The 24,488-nt window shown below is 40.2% G+C and overlaps 1 protein-coding gene across 1 annotated transcript in view; it reads left to right on the top strand.

The window, feature by feature from the left end:
- LOC107290278 (protein mono-ADP-ribosyltransferase PARP14) overlaps positions 1 to 23,257 on the top strand; it is a 27,808-nt gene extending 4,551 nt beyond the window's left edge. Inside the window, exons 5-18 of the mRNA XM_029284718.1 lie at positions 538 to 774; positions 3,783 to 6,034; positions 6,994 to 7,230; positions 8,782 to 9,003; positions 10,415 to 10,450; positions 10,644 to 10,651; positions 12,731 to 12,879; positions 13,121 to 13,183; positions 14,391 to 14,591; positions 16,559 to 16,785; positions 16,873 to 17,461; positions 19,254 to 19,399; positions 21,055 to 21,229; positions 22,139 to 23,257. Of these exons, the coding sequence (XP_029140551.1) occupies positions 538 to 774; positions 3,783 to 6,034; positions 6,994 to 7,230; positions 8,782 to 9,003; positions 10,415 to 10,450; positions 10,644 to 10,651; positions 12,731 to 12,879; positions 13,121 to 13,183; positions 14,391 to 14,591; positions 16,559 to 16,785; positions 16,873 to 17,461; positions 19,254 to 19,399; positions 21,055 to 21,229; positions 22,139 to 22,425 (4,829 nt within the window). The 3' untranslated portion in view covers positions 22,426 to 23,257. The remainder of the gene's footprint in view (positions 1 to 537; positions 775 to 3,782; positions 6,035 to 6,993; positions 7,231 to 8,781; positions 9,004 to 10,414; positions 10,451 to 10,643; positions 10,652 to 12,730; positions 12,880 to 13,120; positions 13,184 to 14,390; positions 14,592 to 16,558; positions 16,786 to 16,872; positions 17,462 to 19,253; positions 19,400 to 21,054; positions 21,230 to 22,138) is intronic.
- Positions 23,258 to 24,488: the final 1,231 nt, after the last annotated feature.

The following is a 24,488-nucleotide window of genomic DNA, read 5'->3' on the forward strand; positions in this document are numbered from 1 at the left end:
GGGGATTGGCCAGGGTTTACGAAAACATACAGATAACGTTGATCTGTCAAAACATCGTACAGATAGTCCTTGACTTACAACAGTTCATTTAGTAACATTCGAAGTTACAATGGCACTGCAAAAATGACTCATGACGGGTTTTTTCACACGACCATTGCCGCATCCCCCTTGTCATGTGATCAGAATTCAGATGCTCGGCTATTGACTCATATTTATGATGGCTGAAATGTCCCAAGGTCAGGTAATCGATCACCTTTTGCAACCTTCTGACAAGCAACATCAATGGGGAAGCTTGATTCGCTTAACAACCATGTTACTAACAACTGCAGTGATTCTCTTAACAATTGTGGCAAGAAAGATTGTTAACGGGGCAAAATTCACTTCACAACTGTCTCACTTAGCAACATAAATTTGGGGCTCAATTGTGTTTGTTAGTTGAGAGCTACCTATAATTGAATCATTAAACTCTGTCTGTTTTCACATGTGTGCACAGAAATGGAAAGCACATATTTAAGAGCTGCTGACTTCTATTTTTAGCCGCTGAAAATTTTCTCAAGCAATGTGCCAAGAACAGCAGGTTCCAGCAGTATAGATTTACAGCCAGACCTCTCGAATTGACTAATGTAATCAAAGTTGAGAATATTCCAGCTGCAACATCCAGTGAATTCCTAACTCTCTACTTTGAAAGTCCAAAACATGGAGGAGGGCAGGTGTCCGATATTCAGATGTTACCTACAGAAGATTCAGCTCTGGTTAAATTTGGTGATTCTCAAGGTAATTGTTCTATTTTTACACAAAAGGAGTTTGCTACTGCTTGGCTAGAAATCAAAAACTGATGGGGGAAGTTTGGGCACGTAACAGCATTGAGCTTGATGTGTGCATATCAATAGAATTTCAAATGGCAGAATTAGCAGAGAAGACACAACAGCAGCAGCCCAAAACTCATTATTACATCACAGGACAAAGATTGGAGCTTGTGAGACAGACAATGTGATTTTGTTGGCCTTTGCTTTACTCCCTGGATGTGATTTGCAGCGTAAAGAAATGAGCTTGAATGCTAATGAAAAACCATGGATGACATGAGGTTCGCAAGATGTTGAAAGCACATAATGTGACTTTTAAATCTGGCGATGTGCTGGCACTCAGAACAGCCAGAGCCAATTTGAAAAGTGCCATAAAAAGAGCAAAGCAAGCCCATTATCAGAAAGTTCAGAACTTTTTTAGGACCCAACGAACCCCTGGTGTATGTGGCAAGGCATCCAGGCCATTACATAGACTATAGGGTGGTTCCATTGTGTGGTAAAGGTGACACAGATTTTTTATACAAGTTGAACACATTTTGGGGTATCAAATAGCACCCCTGCGAGGAAAGCTGTGCCCCATCCTGACAAGCAAGTGCTTAGCTTCGATGTTGCCTCTATCCGGAGAACATTTGGAAAGCAGCAGGCCCAGATAATATCCCTGGTCATGTTCTCAGGGAATGTGCAGACGAGTTGACTTGTGTTCTTACAAATATTTTCAGTCTTTCACTGCAGCGGGCAGTGGTCCCATCGTGTTTTAAGATGGCCATTATTTTGCCAAAGCCAAAAAAGTCTACAATTATGGGTCTCAATGATTACGATCCAGTTGTACTTACATCCATCATTATGAAATGTTTTGTGAGGCTGATAAAGGAAATTATGTATAGCCTCCCTCCAGCTTCAGTTTGCTTACCGTCCAAATCGCTCTACAGAGGATGGTATTTTATCTGTTCTCCATCTGAACTTGGGCACTTAGAGGAAAGAATGCTGATTGTCGACTTCAGTTTGGTATTTAATACAATCATTCCTCACATCTAGTAGACAAACTGGGCCTTTTAGGCTTCAATATCCCTTTGTGCAACTGGATTCTTGATTTTCTTATTGATAGGCCCCAGTATGTGCAAGTTGGGACTAATATTTCTAACACCATTTTCCTGAGCACAGGTCCTCCTCAGGGCTGTGTCCTAAGTCTGCTGTTGTTCACCCTTTTGACCCAAGACTGTTGTGCTAGGTTTGCCACCAAATGATACAACAGTGGTGGGTCTTATTCAAGATGGCAATGAGAGTGCTTACTACAAGGAAGTAGAGGGTTTGGTGAACTGGTGTAACAAAAACAGCTTCATTTTAAACGTAGGAAAAACTAAGGAGATCATTGTCAATTTCAGAAAAGGCAGGCATAGCCACACACCTCTGTGTATTAATGATTCACTTGTGGAGATGGTTAGCAGCATCAAGTTTCTGGGTGTACAGCTAACAAGTAGGTTAGCTTGGTCTGTCAGCAGTAAGACACTGGTGAAGCGGGCACAACAGTGTCTGCCTTTTCTGCATCGTATGAGAAAGGTACATCTTCCTTCCCCTGTCCTTACCACTTTCTATAGAGCAGGGGTGTCAAACTGCTGGCCCGCGGGCCGGACGTGTCATCGTGAAGCCACGCCCACCCCATTGCCGGCAATGACGAAAAAGCTCCGATACGTTGCGCGACGTCACGTGACGTCAGGAGTTTGACATGTCTGCTATAGAGGGACGATTGAAAGCATCCTGTCATATTGCATTACTGTCTGGTTTGGAAGCATCACTGCTTCAGATAGGAAGACAGTGCAGAGAGTGTTAAAGATGGCAGAAAAGATTACTGGTAGTTCACTTCCTTCTATCCAAGACATAGTATATAAGTGATGCTTGAGCAAGATCCGCAGGATCTACACATCCTCTTCATGACTTGTTTTCCTTGTTAGGTTCTGGGAGGAGGGTTTGTGGTATCCAAAGGAGAACATCCACATTCAGTCAGTTTTGTTCCATATAGTATCAACCTTGCGAACAGTGATTTATATATGTGTGTGTGTGTGTGTGTGTGTATGTATGTAGCATGTATATATGTGTTATGCATGTGTATGGGTAGTTTTATACTTTTGAGAGCAGGCAACAGAATTTCATTTTTAATGTGGGCCAGTGTGCTCATAGTAAAAATGATAATAAAGGTTATCTTACTCATATGGAATGTTTATTGCAGAGTTGGAGTTGAAAGTTGTTTGCTGAAAGATATTAAGAGTATTATGTGATGAAAGTAAAGTGAGTTTGAGTGATACATGATGGGAAGAAGAATAAAAATTCACAGACCTAGGTTAGTATCTTTGTGGAGCCCCATCGTGTTTTATTGTGATGGTTATTTGTAGTCTAGAATGGTCAAGTTTTGTTTTATGTTCTTAACTTTTTTAATTCTGTATTTGCATTTTGTGAATTGCCCAGAGTAGGCAATTCATATTATTATGATAATAATAAATGGTTCAGTTTTGATCAGAGAATAAAGCAAACTTGTCTGATGTGGATGAAATATGAGGAATACTTGTGGTGACTTAATTAATCCATCAAAGATATATTAGGTAGTTGTGTTTGATGGGAAAATGGAGTGAATGATTGCAAGCTATGCACAAATGGCTAAAAATTAGGACAAGTAGATGATTGTGAATAAAGAGAAAATGTATGGAGAAATATTTAAACTTATAAATGTTGGTAGAAAGATGTAGTTTATTATGACAAATACAGCATATCAGCATTGAGCAAATGAATAATAATGGGGTTTTTTTAAAAAAATGCTGAAGAATTCCTAATTGATTTTTAGAAGCTGTGTTCCAAGAAATTTGAAAATTATGTTTGTTTTTTAAGTACTGTATATGTTCACTGCATGATATCTGAATTGTATCTATTTCTATTGCAACTTCTTATTCAAATTCTCAGTATATTCTATTTTTGTTTGTTTGTTTATAGCTGCCCTGACAGCATTGAAAAAGCAGCACTCATTAAATGGCCAGTCAGTCCTGGTTTATCCATTCTACAGTTCATTGGATACAGTTTTGTACGGAAAGGAGAAGCCACAAATCAAGATGCCGGAATCAATCAGTGTCCCTTTAGATCCTTATATATGGCAATTTCTACAAGGAAAGAATAAATTAATCCAAGAAATAGAGAAAGAAATGGCCAATTGTTTCTGTGAAGTAATATGGCCCCAGGCAACTTGTGAGCAACCAGAACTCATACTGTCTCCCTCCGCTATCTTAGCTAAGAAAAGAAAGTCCATAAAAGAATTGGCTAGGTCTTGGAAAGATAACGTTTCTGAGGAGTTTGCGTGCATCCTGTCAAAGTTCGGGACAGTTAAATGCAAAATCATTCCAGAAGCATGGGAGACCCTTGAAAGCAATTTGTTAAAAAATGTATTGGCCGTGCCGGACGACTCCAAAAATTGTGTTACTCTAGCTGGTTTTGCATTCACTGTGGATAGTGTGGAGAAAGAGTTGAGGGAATATATAGAACATTTGACCAAGGATGCTGAAATAGCCGGGCAAACATTACAGCAAACGTTGTCAATTTCCCCAGTAAAGTATAAAGTTTTGCAGCATATCTTGCTAGAAGAGAATATCAGTGAGAAAAACACTCGGCTGAAATGGAGTTATGATGCTTCAACAAAGCAGTTGCAACTGAATGGGATACCTACAGAGGTTTACAAAATGAAAAGTGACTTACTAGAGAAGATGTTAAGGATAGTGGAGAAAAATGTCAATATTCATCCTTCTATTTTTCAATTCCTACAAAGGGCAGACCCTGTTAAGTTGTGGAGCCTGTTTACAGCAAATAAAATTAATGCTGCCTTTGAACTTACACATGATTCTATAGCTTTGGTAGGATATCCCCCTGAAAGCCTCTTAAAAGCAGAGGAACAAATAAAGAAATGCTTGAATCACAAATGCATTACATTGAAGGATCAGGAACTCATCCACAGAAAGCAATGGAAAGAACTAATTAAACATCTTCAGAAGCTAAATAATTCTGTTGAAGAAAGTGTAATAATTGAGGACTGGATTGATTTGGATGGAGATGCTAAAATTATTGTGGCTGGTTATACAAAAGTTGTAGCAGATGTCTACCAGCAACTTTCTGATTTTGTTGTAAGAAACACCCACATGCAAACAGTAATTCCTGCCAGGTCAGTGGGTATGGTGCAGTTTATAGAGGAGGAAAAACAGAAGGTTTGGTGTGATTTGAACAAGAAAGGCCTGATCATTAATTTTGGACTCAGGCCAAAACAGAAGGACATTGTCTTGAGTGGACCCAAAGTAGAAGTGACAGAGGCAGCAGTGATGGTAAAACAAATGCTGTCTTTACTGCACTCCGTGAATGTAGTGTTTGATAAACCTGGAGTGAAAGACTTTTTCAAAAACCAAGAACATTACTATGTTAACCAAGGGAAAAAAAAATTCAACTGTTTGATCAGATTGCAAAGAGATGATGAGAAAAACGGAGGTTCTGTGGAAACTCTACAACACCTTCAAACCAAGGTAGACTTAAAAAATGGTGTGGTGATACAGGTCTGTATGGGAGATCTGACCCGTTATCAAGCGGATGTTGTGGTCAACGCATCAAATGAAGCACTGAAGCACATTGGTGGCCTTGCCAATGCTTTGCTAAAAGCGGCTGGCCCACAGTTGCAATATGAATGTGATGGTCTCATACAGAAACATGGAGAGCTGAAGCCTGGCTGTGCAGTAATCACAGGAGCTTGGAACTTGCCGTGTAAACAGGTGATTCATGCTGTTGGGCCAAGATGGACCAGTGCCAACAAAAAAAACTGTATACAACTATTAAAGAAAGCTGTAAGGGAAAGCTTAAAACTGGCAGAAAAATTCAGTCATCGCTCCATAGCTATCCCTGCCATAAGCTCTGGGATTTTTGGATTCCCAATAAAAGAGTGCACTCATTCCATTTTAACAGCCATTAAGGAAACCTTAGAAGAATTTTCTGAGAACAGCAGCCTGAAACAGATTTGCCTGGTTGATACGACCCCCAAAACAGTTCAGGCTTTTTCTGATGCTTTACGCGAAGTGTTTAAAAGTGGACCACCCCAGCCCACATCACTGTCTTCTCGATCAAACAGTCAACGTATGGAGAGTAAAGACGATCTTGTAGTGACTTCTCATGAAGGTCTGAAACTTATCCTAGAAGAAAAAGGCATCGAAGATGCTACGGTAAGTATTTATATTAGCAGAGGAACTTAAATTATCTTAAATGCAGCTAAAACATATTTTTATTCATTTAGAACCATTTATATTATGCTTCTAAAATGCTGATATTTCATACTGAAGGAGAAGTCTAAAACAAAATTGACATCTGAATACGACTTCTCCAGTGCCTAGATGGATTCGTTGTGTTAAGATTAGAATTAGGTGCACATCTTGGAGAAGACTGGAATAGTCTTTTAATCTTGACTAATTTTAAAGGTTCTTGCCTTTGGAGAGAAGATTCTGAACCAGGGATATGATGCATGAGTAGTAGAAAATTCTACTTTTCACATTCGGGCAAAGGATATGGACTGATTTTCCATGCTCTATTTCGTAGGTTCTGTTAATCGAAAAGGCATGCTTAAACCTTGATAATGGAAGGAAGTGCTAGTGATTTCTCTGTCACTCGTCCAACCTCTAGAATGAATAATCCATGCCAAATTGGGAACTAATTCATTATGATATGAGTCATTGGCGATGGAGTTGTAAGAAATTAGCAACCCTTTTCCCATACCGTTCCCATTCCCTGCTGGAATCTCCAGTGAATCAAAGATGTCTCATTTGTTTGTTTTCTCCCTGTGTTACCTTAATAACAGCATCGTGGGTCAAAGAATACTCTGATACACATACTTAGCTCCTAGTCAGTTAATCTTGTAATACATAAAATCTTATTGGAAGTAGGGTTGCCAGGTGTCCACTATTTGAGTGGACAGTCCACTTTTTTCACATTATGTTCACTATTTTTTTTCCACAAAACAGTGGACATTTTTTATTCAAAAGCTTTATGATGAAATGGTACGTAATCTAAAGCTGTACAGTCTACTTTTTTTACTACTTAACACCCCCCCCCCCGCTTGTCCGCTATTTTTTGGAAGCAGACCTGGCAACCCTAATTGGAAGTAATTTTAACATGGCTTTGATTCCAGACAGATATTATCGTAAGCACTATTGGCGAGGATCTAAAGCTTGGCGTAGGCCCACTTTCAAAAGCTGTGCTGCAGAAGGCTGGAGTTGAGCTTCAAGATGAGTTCCATCAAATGGTCCAAGATCAAGGAGCCCTAGACAACTGTGTAATTCCAACCCACGGGCATAATCTTGCCTGTCTTTTCTTGTTCCACGTTATAGTTCCACAGTGGGATGCAGGAAAAGGGAATGCAATCAAGGTACTGGTTCATTTTGCTTCCTTGTTTGCTGTAATTGTCTTGGAATATAATGTTCACGAGTCAAAAAGAAGGATTGTTTATGACCCTTGTTTATAATCTTATGTCTCTACATGAAATTAACAATTTAGGTTAAAGAATAGTGGAAACCGATACTTCCTTTTATGCTCCTTGTGCATATTCAAGGCAGTTTCTTGAGCTTTGCCAATACTTTCCTGGGCATTCTCAATGGCTCTGCTACACAGTTTTGGTTTTAACATCTGTCTTTGTGTGTTAATTTGCACTAAAGTTACAAAGCATGTATGCTAAATTGTCCATCTTATTCCTGAATACTTTATATATTTGAAGATAAGCTAAGAATTTTGGGTGCTAAAATGTACCTAAAAATGAGTTCGGCTTATCTGCAGATGGGTTTATCTATGAGGATATATAATCATATATGAACATATATATACGAGGGTAATTCGGAAATAAACCTCTGTTTGGTTATCAATGACAGACGCAAATACTGAACTTTTATTATACACGTTAGAAAAGTACATTACATTACTTTTTGACATAATCGCCAATCAAATTGAGGCACTTGTTATGATATTTTACAAGGTTTGAAATTCCTTCTGCAAAAAAATCTCCCACCTGGGAATGAAGCCACCCTGTAACAGCATCATGAACTCATTCGGTGTGTTTTGTGCTCCTCAGAAAGGAGCTTTGGTACCCAACAAGCACAGAACTTGTAGTATCCCAAATTTTCTGTCACTACCTTGTACAAAACAGTCTGAGAAATTTGGGGAAAGTGTAAAGAAAGTGCAGATATTGTGAACCAATGGACTTCACGGATCTTTTTGTCAATTTCCTGCACAAGTTCATCACTGATTATAGATGGGCGGCCACTTCTTGCCTCATCGTGCACGTCAGTTTGTCCATCTTTAAGCATGCGACACCATTGACATACAACACCTTCACTCATCACGTTTGGCCCATAAACATTACACAGTTCGCAATGAATCACAGCTACCAAAAGTTTTTTCGCACACAGGAATCGTATTACTGCACGCACTTCACATTTGGCGGGATTTTCTATGGCAGAATTCATTTTCAATTGATCTAGCGGACGAGTCAACTGCAACACAACCTTCTCTTTCCACTCCTCACTGCCTACTGAATTACTGTGCAAGGTGCCATAGGACGGGCGTCGCTGTCTCTGCCTATTTCTCGCACATGCTCAAACGGAGGTTTATTTCCAAACTGCCCTCGTGCTTGTGAATAAGCCCATCTGTGTATAAACCAATCTTTGAATTTTTAATTACGGTAAAATACCATAACAAATTTGGAACACCTTATCCATGGGTGACATATTTTCCATTGTATTTTGGTTAAAAATTTTGACAGTTGACTTATCTGCTTAGCTCTCCATGTTTTTCATATCCCTGTCTTTATGTATGAATGAGGTTGATCTGTGCATACCTCTTGTCTATTCTGGCTCCTAAGTTAAGCCTTGTCTTAATATTGGGCCTTTTAAAGCATGAATGTGAAATATTGCTTTCTATTTTACAGAAACTTCAAAATATTATGAGGAAATGTCTAGAGAGGACTGAAATGTTATCATTAAAGTCTATCTCATTCCCAGCCATTGGGAGTGGAGGTTTTAATTTTCCAAATTCTGAGGTGGCTAAATGTATGTTTAAGGAAATACTTACATTCAGTAGAAAGAAGAATTTCAAGTCCCTTCAGAAAGTTCATGTTCTCCTACATCCAAAAGATAAAGACAATATAAAGGTAATGTTACTTTTCTTCTAAATAAGAAATTGCCGTTTGTTTTTAAGAAACCTCAAACTTTACCTCACAAAAGAAATTGTAAATGTCTAGCTAATAATTACAAAATAATTGCAGCAGCAGCCAAGCTGGATTGTTGGATGGGCATCTACTTTCCCAGATACATTCAAAGGTGGTCCACATATCTTCCAAACTTACAAAGTGATTTGCTTGATTTTGGCTAAATTAATTAATTAATACATTCATTTTTATCCCATCTTTACTATTTTTGTAAATAACTTAAGGCGACAAATATCCAACACACTTTCCTTGTCCTATTTTCCACAAAACAACAACCATGTGGGCTGAGAGAGAGAGACTGGTCCAAAATAACCAGGGTAATTTTTTATGGCTAAGATGGGAGTTGAACTCATGGTCTCCTGGTTTCTAGCCATTACACCAAACTGGCTCTCTTACCAAACTTAATGTTTTGTTTTGTTAAGGTTTGTGACATGGTATATTCAAATCCAGCCAAATGTGATTTATCCTTTTAACCATGTTTAAACATTCTATGGCAGTGGTGGCGAACCTATGGCACGGGTGCCAGAGGCGGCACTCGGAGCCCTCTCTGTGGGCACACGTGCCGTTGCCCCAGCCTTGCCTCCCCCCGCGACCCCCTCCTCTCCAGCAGCCCCCCCTGAAGGAGAGTTGCCCCCGAGCATGGCCCACACGGAGCATGCAGCCAAGGACATGGCAACCAGGCAGCGTAGACAAAACTGCCCTCACACCCCATCATGCAGTTGATGCTGCAGGGTGCGGGCAGAGGGTGTGGCCGCCATAGCGCTGCTGGGCTGCCTGGGCGATCTGCGGCGGGCCCTGGAGGCAGTGAGTTGTCCTGTGGGCAGGCGGGGCAGGGGGATGGAGTGGGGGCGGGGCCAATTTTTGGGCACTCGGTCTCTAAAAGGTTCGCCATCACTGTTCTATGGAGTAGTGCACATATCACTCTGATCCTATTTGGCTGTATCTTTACTCATCCAATCAATCACCTCTTCTGCTTAAAGATAAGCATCAGTGATGTCTTTCAAGACAGTCAAATTAAGCAGTTACCTACAGCCCCATGGTTTTGGCAGGGTAGTGGTGGAGCAATTTTGCCATAATGTTAGTAAATTTTAGTAAAAATATAGAGTTAACAGCTTGCTGGCTTCCCCCTATTCAGGAAGCTGTTATATTTTACTGAAGATGTTGGATGCACCTATTTTTAGTAGAAACACTCATTATATCAAGGGGCATCCAATGACACTGTCCCTCATGACCCCCAAATTTGTGAGTCCTTTACCCCCAGTGCCATTATTCAATTTTTGTAAGAATGGTTCCATGGTGTTATTGTTCCTTTTTTGCAAAGTTTTGGAAACAGATGGATAACTTTCCCCCCTAGGCATTTACAGAGGTTTTTCAATCTGGGATTGATGGTGTTCTCCAGGCTGCGTCACCGAGCAGTGAAGAAATGGCAGGTAATGGGTGGGCTCAGTTGGACGGACTTTTCTTCTTTCTCCACCTTTTTCTTATTATGAGTTCCAGAACTATATTAGGTCCAACTGGGATGTAACATGAGTTATATGTGGACAGGCCTTCCTTTAAATAATATCAGTAATAGCTACTAGAAGAATGGAGGGACCACATTTTCAGAAGATGTTTTATACCAGGGGTCCTCAACCTCCGGCCCATGGCCCACTACTGGGCCTTGGCCCATTTGGAACCGGGCCATGGAAGTGGCAGGTAAGTGCGTGCGCCCATGCCTCACACATAGTCATTCCCTCTCCCTCCGCCCCCCGCCAGTCTGCAAAGCCGGAAAGACTGGAGATCTTCTGTTTTATACTTTCTTTCAGAATGGCCATGAACACATATGCAAAGCCATAGCATGATTTGGTTGGTTTTGGTAGTTAATGCACTGTACAAATACAGCTATTATTGTTTGTGAATCACAGCTTAGTATGATTTGTTTATTTATTTGTATCCTGCCTTTATTATTTTTAAAAATTTCTCAAGGGAGCGAACTCCTCCTCTTTTCCCAACAACAACAATCCTGTGAGGTGAGTTAGGCTGAGAGAGAGTGACTGGCCCAAAGCCACCCAGCTGGCTTTCATGCCTCAGGTGGAACTGGAACTCACAGTCTCCCACTTTGTAGCCTGGTGCCTTAACCACTAGACCAAACTTATGAAGCACAAACTAGAGTAGAATGACTTGTTCAGCAAATCCTTGATGATTATAATGTTTCCCTGAATTATTTCAGCATATGAATGAGCCACATTTTTTTCCTCTTGGAAATGTCCTCTTCTTCTTCGGGCAAAGAACTGTTCTAGTGAGGCACATGCAGTTTCAGTGGCCTTTTTGGGGGCACTTCTATTAAAAATTTGGGGACATTTGCTAGATCTTGATCATAGATTTTCTAATTTCACCCTTTGGTGGTCATGGAAAAATCGGCAGAGTTGAGTAGCATCTTAGATGTTCAATGTGCCACTTTTAAGAGTAGCATTTCCCAGATATGCAGCCCTTATTGATTTTTTTTACTAGCTCTTGAAATAGGTATTTATATCTTTTACAAGGAATGGGAGGATAGTGCTCAGTCCGTGGATATCATGAAGATGGCGCCAATGTCAGCCTCGGTGAAATGCTATCTGATAGTTTTGTTATTTTCTATTATTTGCTGTGATTCACTTCGAATTCCATACTCAAGAGACCAATTGTTAAGCATCAAGAAATGTTTTTTTAATGGGCAGCTTTCTGTGACTTCTCTCCCCCCCTTTACAAACAAAGAAGAGATTCTAATACAAATACAACAAAATCAAATGCAAACCATTTTATTCTCCACGAGAGTTTTCCTCATTTGTCCTATTTGCAGTGTACATTTTGCCACAAGCTTGCACAAATAAAGCATTGCAAACTCTTGCTGACCAGATTATGTGGGCTGAAGAAAAAAATCTTGATTCACTCCTCATTGTGTTAACTTAAGCCAAGAGCTACCAAAATACTTTGAGCACATTAACTGTCTTGCTAGATGCAAGAATACTTTAGACCACTGCTACACAACACTAAAAAATGCCTATTGGTCTTTACCACGAGCAGCTGTGGGACACTCTGATCATTGTATGATTCACCTTGTACCTGTTTATAGACGAAGGCTTAAAACCATAAAAACAACAATTAAATCAGTGAAGTCTTGGACAGAGAAGGCAAAGCTAAAGCTACAGATTTGCTTTGACTGCACTGACTGGAAAATTTTCGAAGATACCTGCCAACTTGGATGAACTCACAGATACTGTAACATCATATGTTAGTTTTTGTGAAGATCCATGTGTGCCAACCAGAAACTTGCGAATATACAGTAACAACAAGTCTTGGTTCACAGCTAAACTCAGTGGCGCATGCAGTTTCAGTGGCCTTTTGGGGTGCACCTCTATTAAAAATTTGGGGATATTTGCTAGATCTTGATCATAGATCTAATTTCACTCTTTGGTGGTCATGGAAAAATCGGCAGAGTTGAGTAGCATCTTAGATGTTCAAGGTGCCATTTTTAAGAGTAGCATTTCGCAGATGTACAGACCTTATTCCCTTGGATACAGAAAAAGAAAATGATTTTATTTACTGGATCTTGAAATAGGTGTTTATATCTTTTAGAAAGAATAGGAGGATAGTGCTCAGTCCAGGGATATAAGTGCTATAACTCAATCATACTGCTTTTCTCAATCACATTTTTCTTTGGATCCCTTTCTACTTCAGCTTTAGGGAGTAATGAAATGAAGATTGGATCCATTACCTTCCAGTCAATGATAGGAGATATTATAAAGGAAAACACAGATGTCATTGTGAATGTGACCAATGAAAACTTTACATCCAAATCAGGTATTGAATTTCAAATGAACATCTTCTGAACATCGTAATAAAATAAGCTGAGTGCTCATTCTTGGTGAGACAAAAAGCTATCTGGATATGCAAAAGTCTGTTTGCATGTGTATGAATGAGTGAGAGTGAAAAATGAAGATTCATTGAAATAACTGAGGAATTTAAACTATTTTCTTGTAACCAGAGATGTTCATTGTTTACTTTCATACATATTCCTCTTCCCTTTTTCATATCTTTACAGGTGTCTCCAAAGCAATTTTGGAAGCTGCAGGACCTGAAATTGAAGCAGAATGTGTAAAACTTGGTAAGGTGCAACAAGAAGTCCCATTGGGTTAGGTAATAGAGGAGTTGGCAGAATTCAATTGCCAAATATAGTTTGCTTGGTATTTCCTAGATTATTTAATGATAGTTCTGAATACATTTGTCAGTATTATTCTGCAAGTTAGTTGTTGTTGTTGTAAAGAAAGATCTATGAATCAGCAGGAGGCAACGTGCTGATGAAAAAGAGATAAATTTTATCTGGATCCAATTAGGAAGCCAGACACAAATCTACACTTTTCCCCCCCAGTAGTATATGGGTTGCAGCAGGGGGGGGATTAGTTAAAAACTAAATTTGGAAACCTTTTTTCCCATTTAGTTCCTTTTAGAATATTGGGAATTGTAATCCCAACATGTTTGGGCTGGGGAAAGAGGCTGTGTTTGGTTATGAGAAAGAAAAAAGCCATTTGGAGATTTGTGATCATCTAACTCAGGGTTGTCAAAACTCAATTTCATTGAGGGCCACATCAGCATTATGGTTGCCCTCAAAGGGCCAGTTGCTGTCCCTTCTCTCCCTCAGGCTTGCCCCACAGAAGCTTCTCCTATTCTATCCCCTTCTCTCCCTCAGGTTTGCCCCACAGAATCCTATCCTATCCTATCCTATCCTATCCTATCCTATCCCCTTCCGTCCCTCAGGCTTGCCCCACAGAAGCCTCTCCTATCCTATCCCCTTCTTTCCCCCTTCACTCCTGCTCCTTCCTGCCAAAACCCCTCCTTTTATATCCTGGAGTTGTACACGCTAATCCTAGGGTCTCGGTAGAGCCCCAGAAACACTGCAGCTTCAGCTGACTCTCCCCTAGACCTCTCTGACACTGCCATCACTTCAGCTCACCCTCCCCCACATATACTCAATCACCTCCTCCTACTAGTCTGCTTGTGGGCCAGATCTAAACACATCACGGTCAGGATCTGGCCCATGTGCCTTGAGTTTGACATGTCTGATCTAACTGAAGAGAGAGATGCAGATTGAAGCAATGCCCAAAAATTGGGTATTCTTTACTTTTCTCTGCATGTTCCAAAGAAGGCTGTATTTCTACAATTTGACTTTAAAAAGAACACCCAATTTTTCGGCAATGTGCCAAAAATGTCTTTGCAGTAGGCAACAAAGGGCGAACAGTTGTCAGAGTTTATAGTTGGTGCTCTCCCTTAAGAAGAGAGCACTGAATTTAGTAGGCTATATGCCAAGGATATAGTTCATGGAGAAGTTATCATTTTCATTTTTCCAGCCTCTCAGCCTCACAATGGATTTGTAACAACACAGAATGGCAAACTAACCTGTAAAAAAATTATCCACCTGGCTCCTTGCTCCAGCATCCAAATACTGGTCTCCAAAGTTCTTCAGGAATGTGAAGCAAAACAGTATGCCTCTGTAGCCTTCCCTGTAATTGGAACAGGTTTGTATTTCCCCCCCTGCCCCTCCCAGATAATCATTTGTGCTTTTCCAGAATAAAGCTTTCATTAAGGAGGAGCCTATGTCCTAAATCCTAGCGACAGTCTCCTAAATTAGCTCATGGGTAGAAAATGTGAACTGTTGCTCATATGGACAAATTCCAGTGTTCTATGTTTGAACATGACAAAGGAGATGAATTTCCCCTATATTCCCATCCTCAAAATGAAGTAGGATCAATCTTTGACTTTCTGTTTTGTTACAGTTGACTTCTTAATTTCTCCTTCATGACTTCCATTCATTTGCAGACAGCAGCCCCCTTGGTGTGTTTAGGACTCTTAGGGAATAATAGAGCTGTAGGCTATACTTAGAAGTTGAAATAACATCCTAGAAGAATGCAGTGGCAAACTCTTCATGTGTTGCTCTTAAGTAAACTTCATGAAGGTGTCCATGAAATCCTTGGGACTTCAAGCTTGCCTTGGATGAGATTTAACTTGTCTTTGTTGTTGTCTTCATCCTGCTTTCAGGCTTTTATCTTAGATATAAAGTAAATAACCAGGGGTCTACTACTCCTTGTGATCTTTTGAACCCAGACTCAGCACATCATAGGCAAACTGAGAGGGAATAGAGGAGAAAATGATGATGTATACATCATGATACAAAGGGATAGCTTGCATTAGATATGTCATAGCATCATGAAGTGTATTGTTAACATTTCATGTCATTACAGATTGTTATGGATCATGATGCATAACAGCCTTATCTGAGAAGTTTAATTGTTGAAAATCAGCTTCATTTTTTACATGGACAGCACAGTAATTCAGCTGCACAAATTCTATACTGTAATTCACTTAACACATTTAAGAAACAATAGAGGGTAAAACTAGCATGGTAAACAAAAGCCCAAACAGAGAAGTCCCTAGAGAAGAAAAAAAAGTCCCACAGATTTTGCATGCAGTTTCCAGACCAGAGGTGTCTGTTGAATCTGGAGATTCTTTTAGAATAACCAAAAATCTGTGCAACGATGCTGCAACCTTTTCTCCACCTCTTGCATATAATATAATAAATAATAATAACAATAAAGTTGGAAGGGACCTTGGAGGTCATCTAGTCCAACCCCTCTGCTCAGGCAGGAAATCCTATATCATTTCAGACAAATGGCTGTCCAGTCTCTTCTTAAAAACTTGCAGTGTTGGAGCATTCACCACTTCCGGAGACAGGTTGTTCCACTGGTTAATTGTTCTAACTGTCAGGAAGTTTCTCCTTAGTTCTAGGTTGTTTCTCTCCTTGATATATATATGTTTGTGCAGTATCAGTGCACATATAAAAGGGGTGGATTGGGGATTGCAATCCAGATTTCAACATTTTCCCCAAGTAGACATCCATTGCCCCCACTTATTTTGAATCCAAACACTCATGATAGTGCAATGTATCAATTTCCTAGATCTCATCCTGAAAACTATTAAAACTGAGGTCCTGACTACAAAAGACTCATGTAGATCTATGGGGGAGGCTGTTTTTGAGGGTACTACCAGTGACTGACCCTTAAAGATTTAAAATTGCCACATTTGGATACCCCCTGCTCTAAAGGCTAAACTTGATGCCAGTGATGAAAGAAAGGCAAGAAGTAAATTAAATTCATGGTACATACCCATTCTATAAGGGAAGTAGGCAACATTCTGCTTGACTGATTGGTTGTTTTAAAAATGCATCTTGATTTGTGGGAATATATGAGGATAATGCTATATAGCAAATGTTAGCAACTCACAAATAAAGAACCAATGGCCTTCCAGATATAAGATTCTTGCATATTCTTGAATCATAGCTTGAATGATCAGCAGTTAGGGATGATGAGAATTGTAGTCCGATATCTGAAAAGGCATGGCTGGCCCATCCTTGCTTTGAATCTCTCATTGTAATAAGTACTAACAATAAGTATATTTTGTTGAGTTTTCTCTGTTGTATCTGATACAGGTCAAAGAAGAGGGAGTCCTGACGAAGCAGCTGATGATATCATCAGTGCAGTTGCTGACTTTGCAGGAAAACAGTTGCCTCGATACTTGAAACTTGTTAAAGTTGTTGTTTTTCAGCCACATATGCAAAAATCCTTTTCCACCATTTTGGAAAATAAAGGTCAGACATTGCCCATTTCTGAATCTATGTCTTCTAAGTTTAAATTTAAAGTAGTGAGTTCATTTACTGTGAATGTTCTTTTCCATTTTTTTTCCTCTTGAGTGTGCACTTACAGAATTTCCCTTTTGCTTATAGCATTTCTAACTGATAGGAAGTCACCTGCTAAAAAGAAAAGTTTTATAGTGTTGGAAAAGAAGATTGAGACGTCATCTTTTGAGATATGTGGCGAAAACTGGAAAAAGGTGGAAGAGGCTGAAGGCTGGCTAAGAAAATTGATTTTCAAGGAACAGACAGAAAATCTCATTGTTGATGAGTTGATAGACACATTTGCTGATGCCGAAATCAAGAGACTGAATGACCTCCAGAAAAGATTGAATATTGCCATCCATCTGAACAAGACGGAGTCCCCTCCTTTTATTTTGGTATCTGGTATCCCCCGGGATGTCCTCACTGCTTTCACAGAAATCCAGAACCTATTAAAAACACTTAAAGCTGACCAGGAAAAGAAATCCAAGGCAGAACTTGTTAACGTTTTGGTTGAGTGGCAGTTTTTTGCATATGGAAATGTCTTTCTACCTTTTGATACATTAAGTAACCTTGATTTAGAAGATGCTAAAATCAGCAAAAAGGGACAAATTCAGATCCAAATACAGGGACAGAAATACACAGCCGACCTGAACAAGATGTGTGTTGTAGACAGCCAAGGAAAAAGTATGAAAATTAAACGTGTTGGAAAGGATGAAGGTAATGAACATCTTAAATAACTGAGGTTGGCTAGATTACTGCTTTGGTCACCTGTCAAAAATCTCCCCATGCTTTAAAAAGAGTGCAAATGGGGTAGGGCAAGGGTACAAGACAGATGAATGTGGGTGTATCACATGGAATTTGTTTTAAATTAAAGTGAACAGACCTGGCATCAAAACATGACTGTCAATTCCATACTGGATGTGCAAGACTTGTTCATGTGTAGAGCAGGTGTCCCATGTGTTCATTTTCCAGCCAGAATTTTAGGCTTGTTTTCACTATTTGGTAGGAATTGGTACTACAGTATTCCTTTCCCCAAAGTGAAGGAATCAGTGAATAAGTTGATACAATGCTTGTAACTTCCCCCGTGTCTGGAGACATTTTTCTTGGCCTATATCAGGCTTCCTTCTCCATCTGAATTTGAAGGTTTTCAACTTTTTTCTTTAAAAAGAATCAGAATCAATGGGAAGGTGATACATCTACCAGACTCTAGAATCATCTTTATTTGTGAGAATGTATTTGGATTTCATTGTAAGCAGTTGAGGCATATTTGTAGTATAAAAAAATGGGGACAGGCTGAGAGCATCTCTATCGGAGTAGAGGATTGTTGAGTATGTCTTTTGAAATTGAACATGTCCACTATGATAGCCAGTTTCTGAAAAAAATCTGCAATGTTTGCAAAAAATCTAAATTATCTTAATTGGTTAATATATTAAGTGACCAAAAACAATTTATTACCCTAGAAATTGCTCTTGAAACATGATGCCCAAGAAGTACTCTAAAAACATTTGCAATTTGTAAATTGCTCTACTAAGGAGAACATAAACTTCCAAGTCTATAAATAGTGCTTCTTTGGAAGCTAAGTAGAAAGAAAAGAAAGGTGGTTAGTTATTGGAGGAAAAGAGTCAACAGGAATGTAGTTTATGTGGGAGCAAAATGAAAAGATGGAAATAGTTGTTTAGAAATAGAAATAGCATTTAGACTTATATACCGCTTCATAGTGCTTTACAGCCCTCTCTAAGCGGTTTACAGAGTCAGCATATTGTACTCAACAATCTGGGTCCTCACTTTTCTGACTTTGGAAGGATGCAAGGCTGAGTCAACCTTGAACTGTTCAGACTCAAACTCCTGGAGTGAGCAGTGAGTTAGCCTGCAGTACTGCATTCTAACCACTGCACCACCATGGTTCTTAAGACTCCTGATACTTAGTTTGTGAGTGCTGATGGGACAGTTGTGATGATGAAAAATAATTGTTCTGTGCAGAGTTGCCAAACCACGGTGAAGATTTTAACAAAAAATGTAATTGTCAAAGTTCCGACTGACGAACCCAACAAAATAAGCACAGCTGACACGATCCAATCTCTAATGCAAAACTTTATTGAGTACAGCATTTTGACACAGATAAATGGAAAACCAGCTCTGGTTATTTGGTGCCAAAATCAGTATATTAAAACTATAGAACCTCCCCTCCCCCTAATAGGGCAGGTCACATTGTCCAATAAAGTGTCAGACAATTATTATGAGAACAAGTCTTCAGTTCTCCGTAAACAATTCTTGAGCACCTTGGTTCTCACTGCCTGGCAGCTTGGCACCTCCACTTTCCATGCCACCCTCCCCCGAGTCTGTAGGCAAGCTAAGAAGCAGTAATTGTTGAAGCAGCATAAGCATTCTTTGCAGCTTGACAGTAATGCACAAGGGGAGATAATTGCGAATTCCATTGATTTCAAACTTATGCACAGTGCTGTTTTCTGGTGGGTTATGTCACTATTTTAACAAAATGTTTATTTTTCAGGCAAACTATTAGAACATCTTCCTGAACATTGGGAAGATATGAAAGGAAATCATGTCAAACTGGTTCCACTACAGCCCACAGCAGGAGAATATAAGGACATTGTAAAAATATTCCAGATTGGCTGCCCTACGTTCACAATTGAAAAGGTGACATTTGATCTGAATTTAAGGAAGCAAATAACCCCAACACACCTTCCTTCTATTTTTGCCACAACCACCACCCTGTGAGGTGGGTTTTGGCTGAGAAAGAGTGACCGGCCCAAAATCACCCAGCTGAAAAGGGCCACTTTTGTGTTCCACAACTTTATATCCCGTACAACACCAGTGGGCTTCCGTTTTGAATTCTTGAGTGGTGTTGAGCATCAGTGATTGGCTACAGGATTGGCTCAAGAGTTGGTAATACCTTCACATGGGAAAAGAAGTAGGATAATGTGTAACACCCAGAAAGTGAGAATATTCAAATACATCCTGTATCTATATCACCAGTATAAAAGAGAGGAAGGAGAAAAGAACTAGAATAGCTAGGAAATATCTCATTGAGTTGAAGTCAGTGTCCATATTCCTTCACAATTTTAATCCTTTAAACTGAAGGTCAGGTAGTAACAACAGCAATAACACTTCTATACCACTCCATAGTGCTTTACAGTACTCTTGAGCAGTTTACAATATCAGCATATTGCTCCCAACAGTATGGGTCCTCCTGTTACTGACTTCAGAAGGATACAAGGCAGAGTCAACCTTGAGCCCCTTAAGGATCGAACTCCAGTTTGCCTGCAATACTGCACTTTAACCACTGTGCCACCAGGGGTCCTTAGTCATTGGAGTCTGTATTGTATTAGACCAGGCATATCAAACTGCCAGCCCATGGGCCGGATACATGACGCCGAAACCACGACCACTCCATTGCCAGCAATGGGGAGAAAGTTGCGATACCTTGTGTGACGTTACATGGCATTGCAAGTTTGACATGCCTGTATTAGACTATTGAACTCCACTCCATGTCCTCCATGGTTCTGGGTCTGCTACATCTACTTGTGAACTGAGTCACAACGCTTAACAGTCCTTGCTGACACTTTCTCCACCATCAAATGTCTTCTGACCACAAAGCAGCCCAATACTGACAAATGAAACTTGCTGCTGCTGTCTCAGTAATTCCATCTTCCATATTTCCAAGTGGTGGCCATAATAAACCTAGATCTACAATGATTGCTTTTGCATACATCTGCCCCATTTTGAATTTAGCAATAGGAAAAGCATTCCAAAGGGAATATAATTCACTGAATCTTGATGTTCGTGAGGGGCATTTTCTGAAGTTTTACCCAGATATGATAGCAGTGGTGTCACTGGCCTTTCCATAATCCCGAATAGCCACAAAAGAAATTGCATTTATTTTGCCTGTAGTGATCTTCTGAAGATATTAGGCATACAGCTTCTGAGTACTTTTAATGACTTTTATAGTTATGTTGCTGTTTTTGTTCAAGGTTTTTTTAAAAATTCAACAGTACAGCAGTGACATGGGCAGTTATATAAATTTAATAAATTAAAATAAATAAACACAGTCCCATGCGTGTTGAATAAAGACAATGCAGAGGACCTGACCTTTTTGGCGAGAAGTGAACACGTAAGAGACTCTCCTTGCCAATTCTCCATTGCGACCTTTCTTCTCAGATTGTTTATTTCTAATCTTAGCATAGTCACCAAGGGAGAATGATAAAACTCACGGGAGATGAATACAGATATTGTATGGTGGGGAATGATACTGGTAAATGAATAATAACGTTTTACCTTTGCAATCTTTGTAGATTGACAGGGTACAGAATCCTTACCTCTGGCAAGCCTATCAAGTCAAGAAAAAGCAAATAGATACACAAAATGGGCATGGAAACAATGAGAAGATCCTTTTCCATGGGACTTCCTTTTCCACAGTGGTGTCAATTTACCAGACTGGCTTTAACCGCAGTTATGCTGGAAAGAATGGTAAGATCCTTCCAAGCAGATATAAGGGAATATGACATAAAGCACTGAGTTTCAAAGATGTATAAAGATCTTTAAAAAGCAGCCCAACAGCATCTCCTCTCTCCTCTCCTCCTTGCAAGGTTTAGTAAAGAATCTGATTAAAAAAAAAACTAGAGAAAAAAAAGACTTGCTGAAAAGAATACACTGTCAAAAGAAAAGTAAAGCTTAAATCCTAAGAGAAGAGCTTTGTGCTGTCATTTAAAAGGCAACAAAAACCTATTATAAAACAGCATTTAGAACCAAAGTGCTGAAACAATGATAAAAGAGATACTTCATAAAAGTATTAAAACTTATAAAAGAAAAACTACAAACATCTGCAAACTCTTAGGCACACTGGGTTAGTTTGAATGGCGTCTTTCTGGGAGCCGTGCAGACTCAACACAGGAAGAGGGATCTGACAAACAGCTGCATTTTTACGGGCAATGCTGTGAGAAGAGTTCATACACAAGAGTTTTATTTTCTCTCAGGGGAGTCAATAGAATTGTGGCTGCTGAGTGCTCAGCATCTCATTCTGCTCAGTGGATGGATTGTGGGTACAAACGGCAGCAGTATCTTTTTTCAGTTTTGAGAATTGAAAAACCAGGCCGTCAGGCCTTTATTTTTCATGAAAGTGGTAGTGGTGACAACTCAGTTTTATACATCTCTGCTTACAATGTATTGTTTGCTCTTCCTAATATCAGAGGTTTCAGATTCCTTTCCATCAATTTGGTGTGGCTGAATGAACAACACAATCGGTGGCATTTTTAGAACTACAACTGGCTAGATAACTTTATAATTCATCACTTAAAGCTGAAGTGCCAATAGGGGTGTTTTCCATTGTTTATTTTTTCAGTATCTTTTATGTTTTATACTTTTTTTTCTTGGTTTCAGCTGCATCAATTGGTAATGGGACCTATTTTGCTGTCTGCTCAAATTATTCTGCGCAGGATGCCTTCTCCAAGCCAGACGCAAATGGCAGAAAATATATGTACGTTGCCCATGTTCTGACTGGAGATTATTGTATTGGAAGCTCTGGACAGATTATACCTCCACCCAAAAATAATGGCGGGTTTGACCTATACAACAGTGTAACTGACAACATGAATCAACCATCAATGTTTGTTATCTTTCACGATGCTCAGGCTTACCCAGAATATCTAATTACTTTTAGAAGATAGGTTAACAGGCAAAACGTGATTTATTTCCCTTTCTTCTCACATTAAAAGCAAGTAGTTTGAATGAACCTTTTTAAAATACTTGTCACTTGAATCTCGATTCAGTATTTAGTTCCTCTCTAGAGTGGAAAAGACTAAAATAAGTAAAATCCAGTAAGAGGTCAGAAAATGATATTCAAGAGAGGATAGAACATGATTTTCTGGATAGAGAACGTATTTGAAGAAAATGATAGAACTAAGCATTGCAATCGTGTAAATGCAATGAAGATATATAGATAATCCTCGACTTAAGGAACGTTTTGAAGTCTACTTAATACTGATCAGATTTTCAAAGTATCCCTTTCAGTTTCAATGAAAGTCATTTTGTACTTCAAATGAAATAAAACAATGGGTGCTTTTTCTAGAGGAAGACACTGATGCTTAAAACAGCCAAATCAGTGTTTTCTCTTTTTTTTTCCTGGTGGTTCTATCCATTCTGAATTCTGAATTTTGCTATCATGTCACTTTCTGTGTCCTCCACCAATTTATCTGTTTTTTCCAGGAGCATTCAGCACCTATTTCTGCATTTCTCTCTGGTTATAAGCAAGTTATGAGTGAGAATTTTTTTGTATTATTTCTGGAAAAGTGGTTGGCAACACCTATCTATCAATTAAATATGCCTATTATTGCTTGAGAAGGTAGTAAGAAAACAACATTTAATTGTATTACTAGTTTCCATCTCGTCCTTAATCCAAAATGGTTCCATGCTTATGGTATTTAGAAGAGAACGGCTTATGAGAAATTTTACTATCAAATGGTGTTAAAATAAAAGCCAGTTTTGCTTTACGACATTGTGTCAGCCTGAAAAAAAATAGATTCACCCTACAGCCATGAATTGGTCACTCCAGCTGCAGAAAGCTGGTGACCTTTTTGAAAGGACTTGTTGCTCACAAAGTAGCCATAGAACAACTTTAGTTGTTTTCAGGCAATGCCGCAAAGAGCCACATCTACCTGATGAACTATACAAGTCAGAAAGTACCGTGTTTCCCCGAAAATAAGACCCAATCAGAAAATAAGCCCTAGCCTGATTTTTTAGCATGCTCCTAATATAAGCCCTACCACCAAAATAAGCCCCAGTTAAGATTGTCAGACAGACTGACACATTTAGGTTAGTATTGTGGTTGCCGGGAGATGGGTGGGTGTGGCCATCTCGACGTCACTCGCTTGGGGGGACGCCTGTGAGGGGGGGAAAGATTTCTTCACACACCTTTGCCTTGTTTTCTCCCTGAGCAATTGCTGCTTGGCTCTTTTGGCGACTGAAGGGGCTGAAAGGGAAGAAAGTGCCTCCTCAACTGTCTGTTCTTCCCCGGATCAATTTCAGAAGCCACCGCTGCTGCTTCCTTCTACCTCTCGGGACCGAGTTGTGAGGATGAGATGGAGGAGAGGGTGTCAGGGAAGGTGACCGTGGGGATGGCTTCAGAGCCCGGTGTCAGGTTGCTAAGGGATGGGCTTGGCCAGCCACCCGTTCGCCCCATGGGTCTCACAGGGCAGATGCTCAGGAGGCGGCAGTGCCGGCGGAACGTGCCCTTCAGGCGAGGAGTCTCCTGTGCCCCACAGGCCACCCCCCATCCCACCTGCCTCGCCTCACCTCGTGGTGGCACTGGTTTGTCGGACGCACCGCCTCCCTCCACCTGCCAGACACCCGCCAAAGCAGGGCAGGGGAGGCATGCGGCACCCGGTCCATAGGCTGCCCCCACCTGTGTCCATGCTAGTCTCTTCGCCTGAAGGGTGCGTTCCATCAGCCTGAGTGTCTGCCCTGGGAGACTCACAGGGTGAAGGGGCGCCTGGCCAAGCCCACCCCTTAGCAACCTTGCCACTGCCGGGCTCTGAAGCTGTTCCCATGGCCGCCTTCCCTGGCGCCCTCTACTCCGCCTCCTCGCAACTCGTCCCCAAGAGGCAGAAAGAAGTGACAGTGGTGGCTTCTGAAATCGATCCATGGAAGAATGTTGTGTTGTGTTGCAGCTGCAGGCAAGCAGGCAGTGGGACGGAGAGGGCCGTCCCAGTGGTAACAGTGCTTCTACTCCCAG

Source organism: Protobothrops mucrosquamatus, unplaced genomic scaffold (assembly GCF_001527695.2).
Source record: "Protobothrops mucrosquamatus isolate PMUCROS unplaced genomic scaffold, P.Mucros_1.0 scaffold863, whole genome shotgun sequence".
NCBI lineage: Eukaryota > Metazoa > Chordata > Lepidosauria > Squamata > Viperidae > Protobothrops > Protobothrops mucrosquamatus.